We start from the raw sequence: 20,626 nt of genomic DNA, 5'->3' as shown, positions 1-20,626 counted from the left end.
CAAGATGGTGGAGACATTTTAGAATCGCTATAGTTAAGAGAGTTTATGTAGTTGGGGCTCGAGTTATCCGGCTTTATACGCTTTCTTAAATATTTCGATTTGGAAATATTTCCATCCTCTCAACGTTGTGTAGAAACGCTGCAGTTGTAGAAATTTTAAATTACTCTTCTCATTTTTGTAAATAGGTTTCTAGCTGCTCGTCGTTTTACGGCTGACTATTTAACAAGATATCATCATGGAATATACCATCTTGAACACAAACAAATATTTACCGAATTCAAAATCGTTGTTTTTTTGAAAGACTCGAATCAAATTTTTTTTCGTTAGTTTGTGTTCAAGATGGTATGTGTTTGAATTTTTTGGCGGGAAAAATTCAAGGGGTACCCCCTTAAAATTTTTGTCAAAAAAGTTGTAAGGGGAAACGCTGTGCAAATTTTTTCAAATTTTCCCGCCAAAAGTCTTAATATATATAGGGCAAATTTTTGATGACGCCTTAGTAATTAAGTTAATTAAATTTTACTTCATTAAGTTTTGTATTATAACAATTTAAGAAAATAAAAGGCTTGAAAGGAAACAATTGTTGTTTATTCTTTATTGAGATATTTACTTTTAGTTAATGAAAATTACAAGAGAACTTCACCCTTCATTACAATATTCCACTTATTGACAATGAATAAAAATATAAATTAAGCTTAAGATTGAAATATGATTTTAATATCATCCTTGAAAATTAAAAAAATAATTGGCGCATGCGTATTTTGGGCGCCGTATTTTTTCTAAGTTTTTTGGCGGGAAAATAAAAATTTTCAACAGGGGTAACCTTGATGAGCATATAGAGACAAGCATTCGGCTGAATTCCAAAATAAAGCTTTTACCCGACACTTGTCAACGGAAATTTAATAACATCTTTAAAAATTTTGCAATTCTGGTGAAAAAAGGAAAACTCTTGAAAACAGTTATACAAAACGCTATGTCTTGAGCAACGTTAAGATAAACTTCAACAATATTGTCAAAAAAAAACAAAAAACAACGCACTGTATAGCCGCAATAAGCAAGTTGGCAAAATAAACTTGATTTGTCAAAACTTTGTAGTGAAATTACAGCGTTATTCCGAGGAATTTGCGCAATTACGGCTGCAGTTTCTTTTCGAAGAAACAAGCTCTGCAATTTTGCAAGGTCTTCTAAAAAACGCTTCAAAATCACGACAATATTAAGATAAATCAATTTATTTTACCAACTTGTTTATTACAGCTATACAATGCGTGATTACCCTGTCAAGAAAAGAATTCTACTACCCAAACGCCTTAAACGTTTGCGAGGTTTAAAATTCAAAAACTTAACTTTGTAAACAGGTCGCTCGAAACTCTGCACGGCATCAAAATGTTTACAATGTGACAAAGCAGTGCTAGTGAAAAGCAGTACTCGAGGCTCGTTTGTCAACAAACAAGACAATTAGAATTCAGCAACGAATTTTAAGAGGCTCGCACAAAATGGCCTCGTTAAACTTTTTAATGAAACAATAAAACTTAATGAAACTGAAACGATGAAATTTGTTTTCAGTAGTTCGAAAAATCTACATTCCAAATTGCATGGCTCTAGACCATCGTCTTCTCTTCAAATATTCCTTCGTTGTTGTTGATTAATTCAAGAGAAAAAAAATCGTCACCTAGCCGAGCCCAATATTCTTGAATAAATTTTCAGATATTAACATATTTTCGGGTGGAATTAAATCTAACAATCTATCTTACTTTGCTCCATCGTCTAGTATTCTCTTTAGTGTTTTCTCGTAATTATGTTTCCTCGTTTCTTCCATATATTCGGTGCATTGCTTTCAGTTTGTTTCCAACACCATAGAGCATTGCTTCCTTTCTTCTCATTGTCACAAATCCTGAAAATAAACAAACAGATTTGATTTACTGAGCTAATTGCTCAAGAAAATGTCGCCGGAGCTTCAGCTTTCAGCAAAGCGTACGTATTCATATCTGTAAAAGTAAATATATGTAAAACGTCTTCAAAAACACATTAAATTTTCATAGCTTAAATGCTCAGTTTTTCCTAAAGCTTCCGCTTGATTTCTATGTAGATTATGTTAAACTTGATCAAGATCTGATTTCTCCTTACGAAATCAATGAATGTCAAGCAAAGAGGTGGTGGGTATAAAAAAGTTCATCAACTAGGGAAACTGTCTCGATGTAATGCCCCAAATTCTCACAACTAGCATAGAAAGAAATGTGTAATAACCAGTAGGGAGAGTTAAAATTTTGAGCTTTGAAGTGAAAATTAAAGAGTCAAGTTACCTGAAGTCATTATGTCATGGTACCATGTAGCGTTCCATTGTAATCGATGCATCGTCATCTGAAAAAGGATCAAAAAGACTATTTAAGCAACCCATTTACAGCCATTTCCCGTATTTTGTTAGCATGTAGGTTTATAACCCGTCTTGTCACATAAACAACACAAATTGGGTTTATGCTCTCTAATACATCGTGACGAACAAAATTTCTAAGCTTTTAAGAAAAACCTTTTGCGTGGAGCAAACCGCAAAATATTAAATTGACAACCCAAACAAAAATCATAGGATTAAGCCAATTTCGAACTGGTAAGGGAAACGATGAAATATAGTTAAACATTAAAATGTGTAGAAGACTTTGTGACAAAATAGAAACAACGGCTTTCACGTAATAACATACAAGACATAACTTCTGAAGAACTGGGCAGAATTCAGGTAGTAAATTAAACATGATCAGCTCTACTATGGGATTTTTCTGCAATAACTGATATTTTCAGTAACCCCTGTTCAGGAAACCTGATGGTCAGAAGTTCTTAATATAACCCAAATACTTTGACTCAGTGAACGAGGAATATCATTTGCATGTACAACTGACAATATTGGCCGTCGTTGACATTTTTCAGTAACATATCTTGTTTAGCGCCGACTAACTAGGACAAGAAAATTAAATCAATTTTACAACCTACAACATTACGTTCGAGCACAATTTTTACCTTGGGAAGGATTCAAAATCCATTTGCTGCGCGACATCTTGGTTTCTTTAAGCACGTGTTCTCAGAGTTTGCCTGAAGCAAAGTTCCTGTGACAGGTTTTTGTGTTTCGTCACAGCTCCAAGCGTAAAGGCCATGCATCTTAAACTGAAGCTTGGTACTCCTTCGAAGCAATAAGCAGAGCCAAAGGTGGATTTCTGCAAGTTTAAGTTTCAACACGGACATTTCACCTACGAACGAAATGAACGCGAGAAGAAAATTCATCATACGCATAATTTGCAATTATAATTTCGTAAAGTTTGCAAACACACGCCAAGTAGAATGCACTTACCTGATTGGCTCGTCTTCTTATGTTTCTTATTGTAAGTGAGCGCGGGAATTATTCAAATTGTCGCCTTAGAAATGATATTTGGTTTTAAAGTGTAATTTTCTTTCTCAAAAGATCACAAAATTAACTAAAATTTATCTTTGGCTAATATTAATCCTCTTTAAAGCACACGAAAAGGGTGGTTGCAAGCTTTCAAAGATTTTTTGGGGATGGGGATGGTACGGCTGGAGAAAGAGGAGGCTTCTAGAGAGAAAGAGGCGCTTACTTTGATTCCTAAATCAGCCTGCGAATCTGAAAATAAACAGAACATCATGTCTGATAGGAATTTGAAAATTTAATATGGGAAGGGATGAGGCTAAAACACCACCACCTCTAACCCGTCCCCCCCCCCCCCCCTCCACTACGCGATTCAAACGTTACAGGCAATAATAATTAAATGAAACAAGATATTTGTCACGTCACTTGACTTCATTACATAACGTGTGACAAAACCTTTTACATCTCATTGGCTAGTTGGCGGTATGTGGACTGGCTTCTGTATTGCGGGACAGTCAGATCACATCGGGTCGAGTCGGGTCACATCGAGTCCAGTCGGCTTGGTTCGGTACGCGTCGGGTCGGACCCATGCCGGTCCGAATATGATCAGCCTGGTTTAAATAATAATATTGATATTTTGCCTACTAAAAGGGATATCAGTACCTGATAAGCCACCATCTTTAGAATTTGTTTTCTAAAAAGTTGAAAAGGGGTTCTCCAACGTCCCTTCATAAATTCTATTCCTCCGTCCAGATAGAAATTGTCTGACTTTTCCATGGTCTAGAGAAAAAAAAAGAATACAATGACTTTTCATAACCCAGGGTTCGTTGATGTATTTGAACTGACAATCCAAGCGTTTTTTTACTTTTTTTTTCTCTTTTCTTTTGAAGGATCAATGCAACGAGTGTAATCACTTGCCTGGACTAAGGGCACACACGACTTCATTGAAAATCCTCAACCCTGAAGCTGGGACAGCCAAGAACCCAGGCGCCTTGCTCCTTCCACGCGATTTGATCGATGACGTCAACAAATGGCACCGACAATCAACTCGTTCCCAGCCCCTGAGGTGTGCTTCGCGCTCGACCAGGATGGAACGGGTAGGGAATTTACTGAAGATGGGATAAAATTGGACTCCTTGGCTTTTTCCCAAAATTCACTTCCATACTTTTCCTAGGTCTAGAATAGCTGACAAACTGTCTCATCTTTATATACTTGTTATGAATCCTGCTTGTACATGACAAACTGTTTGAATGATATCAAATACCCTTAGAATGAGACAGATTGGGTAAGAAAATATGAAACGGGAAAGGATGGAGGGGAAGCAGCAATGTACAGTTACGTTGTGGAGAAAAGCTTTGAATGTAAAGGAAAGAATTGGAGTAGCACAAGAAAAACGTTCTAATTCAGTACAGCTAGCAGCAGTCAGAGGGTAAGGAGTGAAAATTCCTGGAAGGTACCCACAGGAATGGATGGGCGTGGTGGGATGTCTCAAATACTAAGACCTAAGAACCCCACGCACCCACCCACCCCCCTCCTCTTCCAAATCTCAAGAACTAAGACCTAAGACCTATGATCGAAGACCTAAGACTTAAGATCTCCTCCGAATCTCAGAAACTAAGATGTAAGACCTAAGATCTTAGTTTTTGAGACAGCTGGGCATGGTGGACTTAATTTGCTAAATGCCTGATTGAACAGCCTGGGTTTGGACACTGGGCGGGTTGTTGTAGCATTTCATTCACACAGTGGACCACTAGATTCGCACCTGTTGGGTATAAATGGCTAGGACTTGAAGGAGTGGTTGGAGGTGGGGGGTTGGTAAGCTGTGACACATTCACATTCTTTCGAAAAGGAATACCTAGCAGTATTATTAGTCTTTTGTATCACAACTGGCGGAAAGGATCGCACCTGGCTAGCCTTCTGACAACCCCTGATTTGTAGGATATGAACCAAACCTTGTTCAATGGCTGCCTACCCCAAGGAAATAGCCATATCTCTTCACATGCCTTTCTCCATCTCCCTCAATTACTGGATTTACTGCACAAATGAAAATTCATAAATGAGCAACAACCAAGCACAGGAGCAGTCACAACAACTCAAAGGATGAATGACAGGTAAACCTGTTGAGTGGTGGCCATTTTAAATTTGTATACACAATTATCTGGTGTGAGGTCTGGAACCGGGAAATGTTTGAAAACTTAACTGCTCGGAACAATTCCTGGTGCCTGATCAGATGCCTGAGAATATCCAAATACTGTCGGCCATCTCAGACATGTTAATTTTTTCTGCCCCAGACCTTGTATCAGAGGACTGCATGTTTAAAATTTAAAATGGCTGTCATGAGCTAAAAAGATGTATTGTCTCATCTATTTATCCTCCAGCTGTCTCTCTTTTGATTGAAAATCCGTAGGGAAAGAAGAATGCAAAGAATGTAACCCGGAAAGAAGAATGCAGTTCACTCTCATAGTCATGCACGCATGCTCACTTGTTTTGTGTTCTTCCCCACCGATTTTCGAGGAAAAGAGAGACTGCTCGCAGTGTAATTTGATCGAAGAGCTCCTTTGGCCAAGCAGAGACATTACATAACTTGTTTGAAAAAATGGATCCTCTGTATGATATAGAGTTTTTCATATAATAAGTTTCAAAACGTTGCACGCTAACACGATGTTGATGACGGAGATCATACTTAGACTCTTTCCTTTGGATTAAATGTTCCTTTTCTGTATGAAAGAATGGGAGGGTCTTTAAATATTTCTCTAAGCACAGGCTGATTCTTTATTACGTGCCACTTTGTCATCAGAATATTCTTAAGATTAGGCACAGAAGGGCGATATTATGTAACAAAAGGTAAAATTCTTTTGCGCATCTTAATTATTTTGTAGTGCTGACAGTCTATTACTAAATTTAACTTCTGAAAGAATCGTCTCCGAAAGATTATCTGGATGACTCCTCGCTCGCAATCTTCGTTTTAATTGTCCAATGTTTTCTTCAAAAGCTCTCTTCGAAGAGTTAGTTCTAAGCACCTTTAAGGAAGCCTTTTCTGACACCTGGATGGTGACAGGAGGAAAATTCTGTGAATCGGAAATATTGTCGGTTTAAAATGTGTGCGCACATCAAGAATAGATCGCCTTTTGAATCTTTCGCCCTTATAGATACATGTATCCAGTAAGGTTATTTTTGTCTGAAATCACAGCCGTAAATTTTATGATCGGATGGTGATTGTAAGCTAGTTCTATATGTTCTACCCAGCAGGCTCTATGCTGGAACCCTCAGGGCAAGAGGACGAGGGGTTGCCCAGGGAACTCCCGGAGAAGGGGCGTGGAGTCTGTAATGAGGAAGTGGGAGCACACCTGGAACACGATAGGAAGGCTTGCCCAGGACAGAAGCCGGTGGAGAACTGAACTGGTCAATGGCCTATACTTCAGCTGGAGCTAAGGGGCAAATCATCATCATCATCATCATTGTCGTCGTCGTCGTCGTCATCGTCATGATCATGATCATCATTATCAGTGTGTATATTTAACAAATAGATTCCATTGTTGTCACGCACCTGTTCATTAATAGCTCACATATGACATCAAACTGTGGTAAGAACAAAGAGTAACACATGAGCCATTAGGTGAGTGGGCCACTGATGTTCTTACCACATTTTTATGTCTCCTGAAATCTAAGTTAATAAACAGACTGACAGTAACATACAATCTACTTGTTTTATATGGTAAAAAACAACAACAAAATTGTAAATGACGTCATCTATATGTCCATCTCCCAATAGATTATAAGTAAGAATCAATCAAACTACAAGAAAAATTGGACATAAAATTTATTAGATGCTGCAAGTTATTCATTCAAAAGTGCTAGAATTCACTGTTATTCAGTACAACTCTGGTCTCCTTTTTTTTATGACACATTAATGTATGGCTGTGTCTCACAAGGACTGGGAACTACCAAATTAACAAATTTGATTGGCTAAAATTGGTATAGATTTTCCCATCCAGACCAACATCTAGACCAGTAATGTTTTGCGGTGAAAAAGTTGCAAACTAAAATGCAAAAATATTGACTCTTTCCTCTAAAAATACTTATTTATCGAAGTACCAAAAGGTCTGATGAGAAAAAAAGGAAAGAGGACGAGAAAACTTTGGCAGAATTAAGTTCAGCTCATCGCCGTTCACAAGAAAAATGTCAGTCACCTACAAAACAGTTATCACAGTTACATCATACAAATTAAATTGTTCTTGTTTGCCATATAATAAACATCTTATTAATCGAGCTTAATCAGTTTGTATGGGAGAATCTTGACTTCAGTTGTGTGTAGAGACCTCACTGTGTGCGTTCGGTCTGTACTCATGACCTCAGTCAGGATACTCCTATACAGACCTCCTGCTCGGTTAGTAAGAGCTAAATGATAAATTAGCATCAGCTTAAGTTCATTTCATATTAAATAAGTTACCAACAACAGAAGTCTCTTGATGTTATTTCCTGACTGTCAGCAACATAAAATGTAGGTAAGTTCAAATAAATTGACTTATCATGACTTAGATCTAAAATGGGTGTGAAAAAGGCTTGAAGCAACATAAATAAAAACCTTGGTCAGTAATTAATCCTGGCATAGTCTAAATAATAATAAAATAAAAATAATTTGATGATAGAACTTTGTACCATCAGGATCTAGTGTGTTACCATTCATTCCAAATTAAATTCATGAGCAGTACTGTCATGTGGTATTTGTTTGCAATTTTAAATTTAACACTGTAAAGCATGAAAGATTGAAAGCTATTAACAATATAATAATCCTGTCCAGATTTATTTCTTCCAAGCAAGTCGACGGAAATACAATGGAAATCCATGAAAAGATGCCTTGGGCTCCCTCAAAAACTTTTCAAGATCTGCTTGGTTGGAAAATCGGACGATACAGATCATTTTCTTAGTAAAGAAGACTCCATTTAACACTATCCCGAAGGTTTCTTCAAAGTATTTGTTTACTTCTTTAGGCCTTGTGACATGAGGGAGCCCTTCTACTGAAAGCCTCAGCTCTCTCGCCTCCTCAGGAGGAAGAACATGCATGCTTCTATACCTTGAAACTTGGACCTCAGAGCCATTTATAACATGATCCTTAGTTTTTAAAATTTTGCCAACTATGGCTTCATCTAAGAATCGAACAAAAACTGTATTGGAATCTTTTTGCAAGTAAGATCTCTTACCACCTTGCACAATAAAGTCAACGGACTGAACATCGCCATATTGTTGGAAGTAATCTCTTAAATCCTCGACAGTTAAATTGTCTGGTACTGAACTAATAGTAAGGCAATTTGTTCTTCCAGTATACTTCATTGTCACTGGGGAAACCTTTTCTAGGGCCACAACTTGAGAATCAATGTTCTGCTCAGCAATCCGCTGGTTTGGTTCTTCCAGGGCGTTTGTGGCACCAGACAAGGTTGAAAATAAGACATAATAACTGTTGAGTTCATTATCACCTTCCTTAGCCAAAATTACTCTGTCTACTCTTCCAAATTGAGAGAAATGTTTTGCAATTGTTTCCCTGTCGATGTCTTTCATAATGTTAGTCACAAGCACTGTCAGGTCTCTCTTGTGATTAGCAACGTTCTTCCGCTTGTTCAATGCAGCTTCTATCTTCACGTTTCGGTTATCGATGAAGTGAGATTCAGCCAGAACTCTTTCAACGCTTTTGACATCACGGAAAGTTACAAATGCAAACCCTCGAGACAAATTGGTAAACTTAGTACGAAAGAATTCCAACGCCTCAATTTCCCCATATTGCGAAAAATATTTGCATAACTTATCTTCGGTGGTGTAGTTTCTTCCCCTCAAAAGATTTCCAATGAAGATTTTTCTGTTCTCTGAAGTCTCGCTGTTGTCTTTGCGTTTTAGATCTTCTTCCTCTTTGGGTGTTACGTCATAATTTGGACTTGACGCAGACGATTTCTCGCTGAATTTGGACAAAGCAAGACCTCTCTTCTGAAAATGTTGCATTGGCGAAGAAGCTAAATGTTGAACGAACGAAAGCCTCCAGGTAGACCTATGACATTGTGAAATTATCAACGTTGATCGCCACAATCGAGACATGTTCGACAGCATGTGTGTTATCAGCGCCATTTTGATTATCTCTTGCGACTGCAGTTGCTGACCAACAAGATCGCGGCTTCGGGAGAAAGCATTTTCGTACCCAGTACTCTACGTCGTTCTTGACAACACAGTTGTGATACGGTGGGAAATGTTACAGAAAGTTGCCTGGATTCATTTTCAACAATATCTATTCGTTATGCATTATTTAATTTCTTTTTATATGCTATTGTTATACTTAATATTTTTTTTTTTTTTAATTTGAAAACTAGGCTAAAGCCGGTTTGCTAAAACACTCCCATGGAAAGGCAAAGTATTGTGGTTTGCAAACAACTTGATACAGCGTTGTATGCATCTAGAAAAAAATCATGTTTTATTCTCAAAGCCAACTTTGAGCAGCAAAAAAATACCGATTATGTTTTCAATAATTAATATTCAAATGTCAAATGGCACTTTTAAATTGCCATTCTTTTCAGTCTGAAAATAACATTTGAAACATCGAAACACTGGAGTACAGTACAATTTGTAAACGAACATATGATTATGATTATTTTTTTGTTTTTATTATCATTTTTATTTGCTTTTCTTTTTCAGAATGAAGCTAAAGGTTTCATGGTTTTAGCCTTCGTGTAAGTCTTTGTAGACTTGCCACAAGTCGACCTTTGCTTAATCCTTCGCTTATTTTCAGTGGAAAGGACTTTTAGAAAGCCTAATTGTCTCTGACAACGTTATCAAATAACACTTTACTGTGTGAATTGCCAATAAAATTTATTCCACCGTTTTAGCCAAGTTATAGTCATGCAAAATCTTTTTATGTTGTTTTTATTTTTTTTATTTTTGTTCGTTCCGAACATTTTTATTAGTTCATCAAACGCGTATTTTATTTCAAATCGAATTAAATGTGTACAATGGACCATAAAAAACCAGAGGTGATCAAATCAAGCATTACTTATCACTATCAAATTGCGAATTGCTCAAATTTCTCCTCCTTTGTTTCGTCTAAATTCGATTAAATCATTCGCACTTAATTTATTCAGAATCGCTGTCGACGAGATTATCAGATTGTGTCTTTTAACACAAAGGCCATGGAAAAATAATTTCCTAATCTATACATAAGCGCGGTGCTTTTAAGAACTCGTAACTCATTCATTATAATATCTACCAATTACAAAGAGTATTTCATATTTCTAATTTGTGACAGTCGTGAATAATTTAGGTTAATGTATTCGTAGTTCCGCCGGATCACCTGCTGTCCATGCACGCTTACGAAGGGAGCTTTGAGAAATCAGAGTCGCTTTTGATGAAACGCGTTACGAAAAAACTTCGACAACTAAGATGCTGGCTGTTTCATTTCTGGGCAAGAAATTTAGCTGCGATGCACAGTTTGAGGTATGTAATAAGGTTTACGCTCGCGATATGCTGCCCATCTACCCTCAAATTTGAATATTACCTCGAGTATACACAAATGTCATGACAAAGATTATATATTTTCAATTTACAGTTATATCTTCGAGTGATTTACCCATAAGCAGGACCTGTACAACATCAACTTGCCAAAAGCTTAGGTTGCCGTTTAAAACAACGCTTTAACATCCATATTTCAAATTGATGAAAACTTGTGGTTTCTCCCGACTGTTTCAAAATCTCATTTTATACTTAAGTACATGCTAGCGAAATTGAATTGTCACAAAGTATGTTTTGCTCCCGTAGGGAAGATTGTTGTGGCAGTTAACGCGACTCGGGTGGATATTTTGAAGAAGCATATTAGAGAGAAAGATATTTTTCCTTGCTAAATTATTACATTTATTCTATTGGTTTTATTTCTCCAGCTAAAAGTGCTAAGTGAAAACTCCGGATATTTCGTCGAGCGTTGCAATTTTCTTTTTTCAAATTAATTGATGGAGCGATAACAGCTTTTGTGCCATGAATACTTAATAAGCGTTTGTTTTTTATTAAAATTTCATTTCGACGGTCCAGAGTCAGGAAAAAACACAAATTTTGAAATCTGGGATAGGCCTTCTTCAAGCGCAGTGACTTTAGTAAACAGGAAGAAAACAAACATGGAAACACTGCTGTTTTAATTAACATGCCAAGATTGCCTTCGCCTGGGCGTACAGCTGGCCAAGAGCTAGTAATTTTTAGCTCGCGCTGATTTTTATCTCCCCTCCATATTACAATTTCACATTTACCAATTATCCGATAGATGAAGCCGACAGCAATATCGTGTAGCTATTAGCATTGTAGCAGTGATTAACAGGTTTGGTTATCAAGCTGCTTTCGAAAAAAAAAAGGCTCAAAGAAAACTGAAAAACTCTCTTTCTGTAGATCAGTCCAAAAAAATTTATTTACGACTGATATAAAAAGACCAGATCGAATGCATGTCGGTACCGTATTGTAAATACTTATGAAATGACTGACAAATGAAAAAAAAAAAAAAAAAAAAAAACATGAACGTGGGGGAACTTAAAGAAAAAAGTATGGAAATTGGGAGGTTTAAATCTCCTTCCTTGCATGCGGCTGGCGCCTGAGATTTGAATTGGCCAATCAAGATTAAGCAGGCGAGAAAACACTGTATTGTCCTGACATCAATGTATGTTTACGGGAAAAGCATTAAAGTCAGGCAACTTTTCTCACTGGAGACGGCATTAGTGAATATACACGAAAAGCGATTTATGATTCAAAAAAGCATACCAGATCCTAGCTAAAAAATGAAGAATATGAAAATGTATGTCTCCAAGCTTTTAATTAGGCGCCAAAACTGGGTCGCCTGCGTTCGGTAACTCGCTCGTCGCTCTTCGAGTGTCGCCAGGTAGTTTTGTTACTTTGAACAAAATATATTTTTTTCTTGTCAAATTAAACTCAATGTTCTCGAGTTAAGCATTAAAAGAGGCCAGAGAAACTTTAGAATTGCCTTTCTTTCGTTAGCTGCAAAGAGAAACACTATTATCGTGTCGTTTTGACAGCTGAGTTTCAACTGTCTCTTGTACTGCGGGCGCAGTCACCATATGCGAGGTTTTTATCCACCTATCCAAATTTTGCCTCGCACATATTCCCCACCTTAGATTTTGGGATATCCTTTAAACGAACGCTTTACATTTGAATCTTGCCTAGGTTGCCAATGAAAACGAAGGCGACGGACTGAAACTAAATTTAAAAATTCGTGAAACATGCAAAGAGTTTCTGAAACCACCAGGACCCGTTCTCGCCACACTTCATGTGACCATCAGCAATGGACGACGGAATGACTTCACGAAGTGTAAAGAACTGTTGACGTTTTTAAAGGAGCAAGTTCTGCCAAAGACTGTGAAGCTGATAAACTTGAAGACGATTAAAAAAGTCAAAGATGAAGAAAAAAGAGACAGAGTCAACTTATTAAGCTGTATGAGGCCTGGGAAGTCAAAAAAGAGGTATGTTCCAGAGGAGAACCTTGATACACATGGTAACAAACCCTTATATGAGAAGGCCCTTTGATAACGGTATTCTACACCAAAGTAATCGTTTAATGCACGCAAAAGAGCTTTGCTATAACGAACATATTTTGCCGTTATCATGGTACTTTCTTTTATGGGGGATCCACTAAAATTGTAAAAATATAATGAAATAAAATTGCTTGAGTGAATGAGCTTCTACATGGGCGCGATACATGCATTATATATCTATACATTAGATCGGCTACCCGAGCTTGTAAGATGGGGATGTCTTGCCCGCTCGGGATTTCCCGCTGTATCCCGCAAGGATATGGTGTCCTCCATACCATACAAGAAACCTTTATTGAACAAGCTCGTTCGATGATGGTGACTATGTATTAGCCTCGACCTTTCTGGCGTGTTAAAGGACCAAAAACAAATCCTGGTCAATACCCAACCATACTGACCTCACGTTTGGTCAATAACCCATATATCTTTCTGCTTGTTCTTTTCTTCAGAAAAGACGATGCCAAGAAGAACTGTTCACGAGGTATCAGTTAGAAACTAAATAAAAATATAGCAAGTGTTCTTCACACTTACGCACATATAACATCAAATATGTTTGTTGGCCAGATTTAACCTCGTTATCTCTGCAGCTTCAAAAGGCCACTCCAGAGCTCATTGGCTTCTTTAGCAAAATTAGTTCAAGTCCTTGCTAATTTCCGTACACCAACCGTCATAATTTTCTACAAGAAGAGGCTCTTTTCCCATATTGCCCCTGTCCCTTTTAAAGCAAGAAATTTACCATTCTCCATTATTTTTTCTAGCATCCATTAATAAGATTATTATTTATTTATTTATCTATTCATTTATTTTTTTTTTCGGAGTGCCCACAATTAGTTATTTGAGCTAAACACTCCGACACTTAAATAAAGTTCATTCATTAATCCATCCATCCATCCGGCCGGCCGTCCGTCTGTCCGTCCGTTCGTTCGTTCGTTCGTTCATTCATCCATCCATTCATTTATCCAATTCCATCGCTAAACGTACCTGTGTATATCAGCGCCATCTTGAATACCGTCTTGAATATCCAGGGACCAGAAAGCGAGGCTTGGGGGAGAGAAAAAAATTCACCTAAGAGCCTACTCCTAGTATCTCGTTTAACTATGTTACTGTTATCGTACTACTTTCTTAATTTATTTTTTTCACAGGTTACTCCTCTGATACTGAAGGTTTAACACAAAAGTCTCTTAGCCTGCAAGGCATTTCTGATACCGATGATAGACACCAGACCTCAAACGCCGGTATCCTGGCCACGCCCATGCTTGTCCGTACAAAGCTATTACGCAGAACAAACCTTAAAACAAAGGAGGGCGCCGTGAAAGACACGCAGAAAAATTCCGGTAACGTAAATGTTGACGATGAAAACAAAGCGTCCCATCACTCAATGACAACTTTTGACAATGTCGGGACAACTCTTAATGAAGACCAACGAAAAGCTAAGGAGGAGAAAGTATGGTACAAAAAAGAGACACGTCCGCAATACGTGCAAAATAAACAGTCAAACAGCTCTATTAAAACTACTGGAAATTCTTTAACTGACAAGGAGAACACTTTAACTACAAAACAAGGAGGCTTCAACTTCGGACAACAAGATGATTTATTATTGCAAGAAGTTGCTCAAAACAGCAGCAGCAGTGTTTTGGAATTGTCCGGAGTTCAGAAACACAAGATAGATATCTTCGCAGCTGAGCGCGTTGGTAAGATTTGCGAAACAGCCCTTTCAAAGATAGTGATGGAGAAATCTCAGGAGGTGGCAAAGGACTTTGTCACGAACGTTGTTAGTCTAGCCAAGCACAGAATTAATCTACAATCTCAAGATGAAGACGTTAGTTCTCAAAGCAGAGATAATATGGAAAAGAATGATGGATACCAAGAGAGTCCAAGCTTTAGCAAGGTGTGGAAGTACTCACAACTTTTCGCGGCCGACCATGCACATGAGATCCCTGAATCATTGAGACTCGAAAATTCGCGCCTAAATGGTAGCAAATTTGACACATGTTCAAAACTCCGAAGTAAAAGGGACGCACAGGTTAAAAACAACAGCCAATGTGATGAGATGGGCAATGAAGTTGTAGAATCACCAACGTCGAGTAATTGCAGCCTGACAGCAAACTCCTCCAATTCGTCAAGTCAGTCACTGGAGCTTCATAAACCAAATACGAATAGCGATTCTTTGCCAACGTATGTGCTTGATAATGAATTAGATACCCACTCTGAACTTAAAAAAGCGACAAACAATTCTCAACCTTTGCGAGGAGTGAGCTCTGAATTTGAACACTCACATGATGAGCAGGTCTTAGCCAACGATCAGCTTGACACAAAAGCGAAGTTTGACGAGAGTGCATATTCACTAGAAGGGGGTGGTGTGACCTCTGTAAGTTGTCACACTTGTGCTAAAGAAGTTCCCGTCGAAAGAAATGAGGATAGTAGAAAGACAGAATCGGAGAAAAGCATTGATATCGGCATTGTTACTTCTGTAAACGATTTGGACGAAACAAATTACGAGAAAGACTCAGAAAGTGAAAACAACACTTGTTCCCAAACTGATGAAAGCGGTTTTTGTAACGAATTGAACTCAGAAGAAAACGAAAGGGCCAAAAAAGAAGATGAACATGCTTCTCCAAGCATTTTTGTGGGAGGCTTTTCCAGTAACGCAGCGACGAAAGAAACAAATAACTTACCAGCAAAGAAGCACGACAATGGTGGCAGAAACGAGTCCATCTATCGTCGAAAACCTCTTTACAAAAGAACTGTGTCAGAATCTCAAGCTTCGGAGAGAAGGCAATGGTGCGCTACGGAGCCTGGAGGCGAAGATTTGCAGGCAACTTTTCATGGTTTCCATTCCTCTTGTCGGCCGGATAGTACCGCGTCAAAGTTTGTTCGATCAACGTCGTGCCCTGTAGTATCAGAGGTAAGCAGAAATCTTTGTTCGAGTTTGGTTAACGCTTGGAATCACTCAATGAACCTGAGATAATCAGTTTTAGGCCTTAAGTTATTATAGTTAATTATTGTTCTATACAATTGCAAATCATAAATTTAACAAATTGACGTCAGTTTTTTATACGTCTGTCCTCTTATTGATGATAAATTGCGTCATAACATTGTCAAAGTGGCTGTGGAACCACGAGCCGCAGGCGAGTCGTTCCGCAGTAAACTTTGACAATGTTATGACGTAATTTATCATCAATAAGAGGACAGACGCATAAAAAACTGATGTCAATTTGCTTTTCACAATAACAAGACCCCAGAATGGTCAAATGCCGGGAATAAATCAGGGGAAAAGACGCCGTAAACTTGCCGTAAACAAAGATACCGTACGTGAATTTTAATCAAAATGACGCGAGCATTGTCAATAGCTTTTCTCGCTTTGTGATTGGCAACTTAAAAAAGTCCATAAAATCTCATTGGTTAAAGAGTTGACAGTTTGACAAATGAAACTTGAACTTGAAAGCTTGCATAAATTAACATTTTATCCGTGTGTACTCTTACTGATGATAAAAATGAGCCAATCAGCGCGCGAGAAATTAGACAGTTATTGTAAAAATGATATTTCATAAGGTATGTTCACACACTTTCATCAAGTTAAATGGCAGCTAAAACCATCCATATTCATTTGCAAGAAGGCCAGTTAAAGGGTACATCAAAATTAATAGATCTATTAAAACGAGGCTCTTTACGGATCAAGAGTACCACTGACTAAGAGTTAATCATTATAATTGATAAACAAATCGAAGGAAAATATCGTTCCGCTCTCCTGTAACAAATACAAAGTACCAAGTCCATTCTAGTTTTTTAACGAGACAAATGCGTTACATACTAATTAACAACAGTCGATGAATACCGGCTGAGCTGTGGAATAACACAAAAAAGAAGATACAGCAGCACTGTCGTGTGGTTCTGATAGAAACTAAGATGGCGCCGCCCGCCTCGTAACATTAATAGAAAACGCGTGAATGCATATTTTGACAAATCGTTAACAAAAAATAAGACAGCTTCAGACCCTCTTTTCGTCTCGACAGTAAGATTATTTCATGTTGTTCATTTTTAGGATGAGATACTGATTGAGAGCATGCTCAGTCATCATCAAGATGTGTACGATTCACTCGCCAAGAGAACCTGGGTGAGTGTTAATCCAATCTACTTGAGGCGTCTTGGTTAGTGCACTCGACTCCAGATCGAACAAGTATGAAGCGGCTAGGGGTGTTCTACCTCCCCCCCCCCCCCCTCCTTTTTGATGGGATGCTAGTCCATTGCGGGTTACCCCGCAAGCTACAAATTTGCCGGTACTTATTTGGTACTCATTTTATCCACCTAGGTGGAGAGAGGCACTGTATGAGTAAAGTATATTGCCCAAGAACACAGCACAATGTCGCCAGCCAGGGCTTGAACCCAACCACTATTCAGTATTTTATTAACAAAGTGTCCAAGTCCGGTTTCAAAAGAGCACATAACATTTTCTTTCTCTTCTTGATTAGATCATACTTCACGTACATGAACTGTGGAATGGTGGGAAACCGACGGACGCCATTAAAACCTGCATCGAGCTGACAGGAATGGCGGATGTCGAGAAGGATCTGGGCACTACTTGTAGGTTCAACTCTCCGTACGCCCTGATGTCACGTGATTATGCACTATTTCTGAACATTCTTCAGCAGTTGCCAAGCAGCTGGTAAGATAAAAGAGAGGTGTACTTGCCTTCCTTCTAAAGTAAGGTCTTCGAAGGTACACTAAGAGTTCCCTCTCCCTCAGGGTCCCACGGCCACAGGTGAATGATAAGCGTGCGTATCCTGAAAGGTGACCTGGGAAAGAAGATCGGATTCTAACAGTCTTAACTCGTGCTTACGGCCTTGATTCATTTTCTCGCGTGATTGATAAAACAAGAGAACCTTTTCTTTTGGTTGTGGCGTAAAGTGAAGTGTCTACAAGCAAGGTTACTTCAAGTTTTTTAGTGACAGTTTCGTTAGGGATCTATCGATAGAAAATTGACAAAAAACAACAAAAAAAAACCAAAGTACTTGAAACCGTTTTCAAAGTCTGATTCTTTATCAGCATCCTGCTGATTGACTAAAAAATTATTTGAAGTGTATTTATACATGTAGCAGTGCGGACTTGTAAATGTTATTTGTCAAATCCGCCGAGCATTTAAAAGATGTGACGAAACTAGTTTATTTGAGAGAAAAGTAAATATATATCATACTCAGCAGCTATTTATATATCGTCTTTCATACTTCCATTTCGTTTAAATCCCCTAAAGAAATTAAAAAGAGCAACTGCCTGTGACATTTGAAGGTGGTAATGAGAGTTTGCATGTGAATCACCGGTTACAAAGCTATCGCTGAGTGGAGCTGTCCTGCAAGTATCTTGTAAAATAAAAACACTGACCTCACAGTAGGAAAGTACATTTCAATTTCAAACCTTTTTTTTTCTGTCTCATTTTGACAGCTCGATGTGGACACTAGATCTTTGTGTACTTCTCCTTCCAAAGCTTAAAGGATTTATTTCTAATCAACATCACACGAGGTATGGAACGACTCTGTCCAGAAAATATAGTTTTCATTTTTTCTTTTCGCGATCGTTCTAAGATCCTTTTTAAAATGTTTCGGAATCAGATTTAGAATAATAAAAAAATGATTTTATTGTCATTAGTTCTCATACCCAGCTGACCGTCTTTACCTTAAGCTTCTGCTATAACGAGAAAGCCTCATATCATATGACTTAGTGTTTCTTGGCAAGCACCCTCGCCCACTCCCATTCTATAAATTTATTTTATAATTAAAACTATTTGCTTAGTTCTTCGGTCTCGTAAATATATCAATAAATAAAGGAAATAAAGGAAGCCTGATCGGAAGAGGCCTTCTAAAATCCACCTGGAGGAGGACTGTAGAGGCAGCACTTCAGGCCCTAAACCTTAACTTAGAGTAAGCGGCACGGCTTGCCAAGGACCGACAGAGATGGAGGAGTCTCGTTGATGCCCCATGCGCCAGTTAGCGACTAAAGGATAGCGGATGAATCGAAATTTTACCCTGCAAATAGTCTTGCACGAGCAAAATAAAAACGTTTATAAGAAAAAGCAAAAGAGAACGAAAAAGAATCGCGGACGTGAACAAGGGTCAACTATTATATGTCAGAGTTGACTTGTTCCTTACTTCTCTCTTTTCTCTTTCAGTCATGTTGATATGGCCTGCAGCATCATTCACGTTGTATTGAAGAAAGTTGCTGTTGTCGCTCGTCGCACATCAAAGGGTAAGAAAAAACAAATTAAATACAGTGTTTCTTTCTTCTTTTTCAAGTTTACACGGCTGAAAAAGGAATAACTTGCAGTTTAATTCTGTTTATCCTGTAATTCACTAAGAGTGAAGAACATATATCTGGGGCGGATCCAGGTTTTTTGTTAGGAGGGGTGCACCATTAGGAATGGCGTAACTGACTGTTGAGGTAAACAACTTTCCAAAGCGAATACGAAGAAGAAGGCTTTATCACGGGGACGGGGGTGCGCAACCCCTGCACTCTCCCCCTAGATCCGCCCCCGATATGCTATAAGTAAATCGGACAAAAGTGTTTTCAACAACAACAACAACAACAACAAAAATAACTTTATTTGTACTCAGCATAGAAATTAGAGTTAGGGCAACAAAAATCAGTTAAAATAAAAGAGTACATGGCTGCCCGAAAAAACCCTAATGGGCTAATAAGACTGAGCAGCCATCCTTAGTGATTTAAAGTAATTATTAAATTATTCAAAAATTTCCTACCATTTTGTTTTATTCATTGCTAGTTTGGACTCAGACATAGACATATACAGTTTGTTTTACTTGGTCACACACATGATAACGGTGCTTTAGAAGAAACAAAACGCAAACCGCGGTGATAAACATGGAACCAAAACGCATGTTAAACAAAGTTAATTTCCTTGACGTTTCGTATGTACAACATACATCTTCAGAAGTGACCGTTAACTAGATTACAATCGAAATTTAAACGCGAAGAAAAAGAAAAAGACTGGTATCTAATAATATGTAACGGTGTGTCCCATAGACTTGATAAGCAGAGTCTACAGGACGCACCAGCTAGTTTACGGGTGCTCCATTATTTTTTTCATATCTCTAGGATCAAAGAACAAAGAGAAAGAACAGAAGGTCAAATTCTGCACCAATGAGCTGAAAGAAATCAAAGACATGGCGTGTGACGTCATACAAGTGGTAAAATCCTGCAAGAAAAGCAACACAGAAGATTCCGGATCTATGAAATTAGTGCTGAAGGAACTTCAGTTAGCGTTAGGAACATTTTTGAGCAATACAACTCCTACCAATTGATGCCATTACTTAGACATCTATTTTGGTCAACACGACATTTCTTTTGTTGATATTCGTTCTGAATTTCTATGAACTTTAGCCTACATTTCAGGCTTTGGCTCTTAGTTTAGCTATCAGCTGAAAGACCTATCAGGAAATTTACTCATCGTTTGCTAAGAAACGTTTTTAATAGGCTTTATGTGTCCCTTCTTTGTTGAAAGAATCTGGGAACGAGGTAATCCGCGGAGAGAATTAAGTGCAGACTCGAGTGTTGATTCCCGTTTTTGCGCCTGCACTCACCTAGCTCTGCGTTTCTCCACAAACTCATCTCGAGCCACTGGAGAGAAAACTGTTTTAATGGTTCTTAGATCTTTAAGTTAATATTAAAAACAAGAGATAAATTTAAACGCAATATGGGA

At 38.1% G+C, this 20,626-nt stretch overlaps 2 protein-coding genes and 1 long non-coding RNA gene across 3 annotated transcripts; 1 reads left to right on the top strand and 2 right to left on the bottom strand.

Moving 5' to 3' along the window:
• Positions 1-563: 563 nt before the first annotated feature.
• On the bottom strand, positions 564-3,264 carry LOC149101166 (uncharacterized). Its single transcript, XR_016203133.1, has 3 exons — positions 3,004-3,264; positions 2,298-2,355; positions 564-1,888 (listed from the first exon to the last, which is right to left on the bottom strand). It is a non-coding gene; the product is annotated as an uncharacterized LOC149101166 (long non-coding RNA).
• Positions 3,265-7,167: 3,903 nt separating this feature from the next.
• LOC110041219 (uncharacterized) lies at positions 7,168-9,519 on the bottom strand. Its single transcript, XM_020746499.2, has one exon. The coding sequence runs from the start codon at positions 9,476-9,478 to the stop codon at positions 8,168-8,170; it is 1,311 nt and encodes a 436-aa protein (XP_020602158.2). The 5' UTR covers positions 9,479-9,519; the 3' UTR covers positions 7,168-8,167.
• A 15-nt stretch (positions 9,520-9,534) lies between these two features.
• LOC110041121 (uncharacterized) lies at positions 9,535-20,619 on the top strand. The gene is made up of 9 exons (XM_020746396.2): positions 9,535-10,834; positions 12,557-12,852; positions 13,371-13,402; positions 14,064-15,826; positions 16,964-17,035; positions 17,391-17,584; positions 18,358-18,435; positions 19,082-19,158; positions 20,023-20,619. The coding sequence occupies exons 1-9, from the start codon at positions 10,781-10,783 to the stop codon at positions 20,226-20,228; spliced, it is 2,772 nt and encodes a 923-aa protein (XP_020602055.2). The 5' UTR covers positions 9,535-10,780; the 3' UTR covers positions 20,229-20,619.
• Positions 20,620-20,626: the final 7 nt, after the last annotated feature.

The sequence above is a fragment of the Orbicella faveolata genome, unplaced genomic scaffold (genome assembly GCF_042242905.1).
Source record: "Orbicella faveolata isolate gen_17 unplaced genomic scaffold, um_ofav_v1 contig_4, whole genome shotgun sequence".
NCBI lineage: Eukaryota > Metazoa > Cnidaria > Anthozoa > Scleractinia > Merulinidae > Orbicella > Orbicella faveolata.
The sequence above is the reverse complement of the archived record's forward strand: the minus strand, read 5'-3'. Positions and strand labels throughout refer to the sequence as shown.